The sequence below is a fragment of the Ruditapes philippinarum genome, unplaced genomic scaffold (genome assembly GCF_026571515.1).
Source record: "Ruditapes philippinarum isolate M1 unplaced genomic scaffold, ASM2657151v2 ctg17298_1_1_1_1, whole genome shotgun sequence".
In the NCBI taxonomy this organism is placed as follows: domain Eukaryota; kingdom Metazoa; phylum Mollusca; class Bivalvia; order Venerida; family Veneridae; genus Ruditapes; species Ruditapes philippinarum.
The window spans coordinates 1-4,091 of NW_026856335.1; the positions used below are offsets into that span (position 1 = coordinate 1).

The following is a 4,091-nucleotide window of genomic DNA, read 5'->3' on the forward strand; positions in this document are numbered from 1 at the left end:
AAAAAAGATTACTATTGTTACAAGCATTACACGAGAAAACAATTCATATGTTTCATTAATACGGAAGTGTGACCGCATTACCATTTTGTCACGAACGAGATGCCATTGTCGATCAAAAAACCGACATCAAACTGTTTAAGCAACTGCCACAATGTAGGTAAAGATTTTCATGTACAATCGTAGTTTGTCAACATCAAACAGTTGAGGTATTTTTAAACAAACAAAAGTCCTTAAGTTATGAACAATTCAATAACGGTTCAATAAAATAAATAGTTCTTTGTTTTATATTTAGTTTGGAGGTATGCAAAAATTCGCAAGAGTTATATCTTTAAAGTCTACTCTCAATCGATGCATCTTAGTCTGTCAGAAAATTTGACAACAGAATCGTGATGTGAATAATTATTGACGCAAAAGGCGCATCAATTTGTACCACATTTGGCCATCCTTCTTACATTAAAGACAAGTATTGCCTTAAAAGTGTCAAACGGGGCATTACACAACCGCTCGTTTCAAATATTGTCATTATGTATTCTGAAAAACATGTTACCTATACAATCTTCCCAGCACCGGCTTAAGCTGAAACTTAATTGAGATAAGATGGTATTTTAATTTAGAATTTCAATCCTACGGTTTTGATATGACACGTCTATGCCATTCCGTGGTCCAAGTGTGCTATGCAGGTGGAAAACAAAGGGTAGTCTAAAACAAAATAACTTAATCATCCTTTTGGATCATATGTAAATGTTTAGATCTTTCAATGAAATATGTAATGGTATTATGGGAATATATCACAGATCTTTAAGAGTTAAAATTATTCAACAAGAAATACTGAATTTACCTAGCAAGTGATTAGATAATTGCAAAGGGAATATTGCAAAGGAAATATGTGTACGGATTTGCATTTAATTACAACTGAACAAATGCAATTGCAGTTATTGCTTTCTTCACTTTCATAGTACTGTTTTGTCCCATTGCATACACCCGGTTTGCTGTTAAAATTGCATCACGAGCGATGAATATTTACATGCAAATCCGTACACATATTTCCTTTGCAATATTCCCTTTGCAATTATTAGAGGCTCATAGGGAAGACTGGGCTTGCCTAACTATGTTGCCTCTTTAAATAAAGTCTTTATTATTATTATTACATTTTAACGTTGTAAAGGAGACTGGTTCGGAACACGTTGGGTCATTTAAGTGTCTTTAAGTGGGAAATAACTTTCTTGATTTAGGAACGTTAATCACTATAAGGAATAATCAATACAGTTAAAGTCAAAAGATACGGATGTTTTGTCTTTGTAGTTGGCATTCTCCATAGACAAATGTTTGACATTTTGAGTGAATGCATTTTAAACTATCCTATCCCTTATGATTTTAGATAATAACAATATCGTGACATAGATTTATTCTGAAAAATGTCATAATAGTGTAACGAATCTATCGGAATTCTCCCCTTGTGGCTGAGGGGTTGCCTTTAAGGGTTGAGGCATCAAAATTGCAGCCTCCTTTTATCCTTGCGCGAATAAATGTCTTAGAATTATTTGAGTCTTTGCATCACTTTGCTCAAGGAGGTAAGGCGGTTTTGACCCGTGGTGTTGCTTTAAGTTTTTATCACCGAGGTTAGTCAAAATAATATTTCCTGTCATATGACTTAAATTGTGTTGGTGCGCTGTAAAACCAAATCAATAAAATACATCTTAATTTATATCACAGTTCAATTTAAATATAATTCTTTTCGTAGGTCATTTTGTTCCAGTTTTTCTGTTCATGTACATAACTTAAGCATAAATATTTAATAAAATTATGGTATTAATAGAAAACATGGATTTATCATCTACTGATAGAAGTAACATTTTAGGGGCGTCCTTGGTCGAATGGAAAAGGTCGTTCACTTCAAACAACGTGCCTCCCACTGTCCCAGGTTCGAGCCGCACAAGCGTCTTCGGATTCTTTCGTGTGAGAAAGCTATAAAGCACTTACCCACAAGCTGTGTGAATCGTCGTACAATGGCAACCGGCCAGTGAACTCTGAGTCGTTGTTGTAGGTGTAAATGCCTTGAGTCTGATCAGCGAACGATCTAGATACAAGAAGAAACGAGCATGGAACTGAACTGCTGCGCATGCGTTGATGCTAATTCCTGTCTTATTTCCGGTGCCGTACCGTACCGTACTACACTCCTCCCCATTCTATAGAACAAGGTCTAGGTTTGAATACTTCCAGTTTTAAGGGCAGACTAACGCCGCTCAAAGTCATCAAGTTGAGGTACAATTTTTCCTTTTAGTCTATAATTAAGACAATAAATGCTCCGCTTACGCTGAGCAACTTCCTTAAATTTACATGTCGTCGATAAGCATGGACAAACAAAGCTCCGCTAACGCTGAACTTTTCTGCAACCTTATTCTATAGAGAGTATAAACCCTGACCATTGCGAGTAGCCAGCCTCATTGTTTCCGGTAATGAAGTACCTCTGTGTTTGCTGACCACATCACCAATGTCTCCCAGAAAAGCTGGTGTACTTGCTTTGGCTGCATACTTTTTGAAGTAAGGGGCATCTGTTTCCAGCAGAAGTCTGTTGTCAGGGACCCTTTGGAGGGCAGCAACCTCATACTTGTCGAAATGTGTTACTCTGTCGCTAAATCCAAAGTAACAGTTAGGGAATGCCTCTAACCAGCCAACGACCTGTTCCACAGTTCCCCCAAAAGAGTGTAGGTGGATCTCCTGCGTAGGGGCTGTATTAGCCTTCATAATTTGAAGACATTTGGCGCTTACCTCCCCAGCATGTTGGTCTGTTCCATCCCGAATATGTAGAATAACTGGGCGAACCGGCATGCTAAATTTAAGTAAACGCACCATGGTCTTCTCCTGCAGATCCCAAGACATTTCTGGCTCCGTCCTGTCAAGCCCTATCTCTCCAAGTGCAACAACATTGCAGGACATAAGGAAGCTTAATAGTTTCTGATAGGCAGAATCAGAGAGGAGATGGCATTTCTTTGGATGAACTCCCACGGCAGAACCAAACCCTTTTTCACTTGGCAGCGTTTCTGGAAATGTCTCCGGGTCACAGAAGACCATAACTCCACCAATTACTTTCACGGATGTTGTTGGAAGAACTCCAACTGACGCCTTGATAAGGTCGGCTACCGCCTCCCTTGGATTTCCATATAGGACCTTACTCAGCCTATCTGCATGGAAATGAGAGTCGAATGCTTCCAGGTCATTCGACGGGCTGGCCATTGAAAAATTGTCTTCAAAGCCCACACTGTCCACAACCTGGAAATCTTCCTCGCTGCACTCCACTGTGATGGGGTTACTTGTGTTACCCTGCTTGAATAACAAGCGTTCCTCTTCGGTGACGTGGTTTAACAGCACTAACAAGACTCTCCAGTGAAACAACAATGCTTCACAGTTGATTGGCACTAACGAAAACCTCCTAGGCTGTCTCCACCGTTGCCTTCTGCAGGCTTTCTCTAGCCATTTAAAATCCGTATCCGGTACAAATGTGTCCACTGACATGGCTCTTTGACTGTCCACCCACCTTAACATATCACTAAAGGTAGTCTTCTCTCCCAGAACCTTGCATTTCAGAAACATCAGCAACTCCATCCTCTTGTTGTGAAGAGAGCTATCAGCTAATGCATTCTCCTGGAAAGGCTTTGGAAGATTCTTCTCCATAGCGTGGCGTCTTATGTTGCGAAACATACTCTTGCAGCTTGCAATTACACAACTCTTCAAGCGCACTTTTCCTAGACTTGCCTCTTGTGGGGGACTAGATCCTCTTTTTTGTCTTTTCCTGTCCAAAGTAGCCCTCAGATCTGATTGTGCCACTAGAGACCGAGATAGTTCTCTGTCAACCGGTGGTGGCATTTCTACAGGAAGACCCCTAGGAGACCGTAAATCCCTGTCCCAGGAGCCTGGAAGTTGGTCTCGTCAATGACCTCCCTGAGGTTGTCAATTACTTCCTCTGTGTGAGCAGTGGACCGGGCATCTGCATTCCTGTCCTCAGGCTCCTCGTCCGATATTATTATCGGCTCAGGCACTGTTAACAGTGCATATGGCTCTTCCTGCTTGACTGTCACTGTCAAACCGGGTTC

At 40.6% G+C, this 4,091-nt stretch overlaps 1 protein-coding gene across 1 annotated transcript; it reads right to left on the reverse strand.

Moving 5' to 3' along the window:
• Positions 1–2,400: 2,400 nt before the first annotated feature.
• On the reverse strand, positions 2,401–3,864 carry LOC132746237 (putative deoxyribonuclease TATDN2). Its single transcript, XM_060735319.1, has one exon. The coding sequence runs from the start codon at positions 3,862–3,864 to the stop codon at positions 2,401–2,403; it is 1,464 nt and encodes a 487-aa protein (XP_060591302.1).
• Positions 3,865–4,091: the final 227 nt, after the last annotated feature.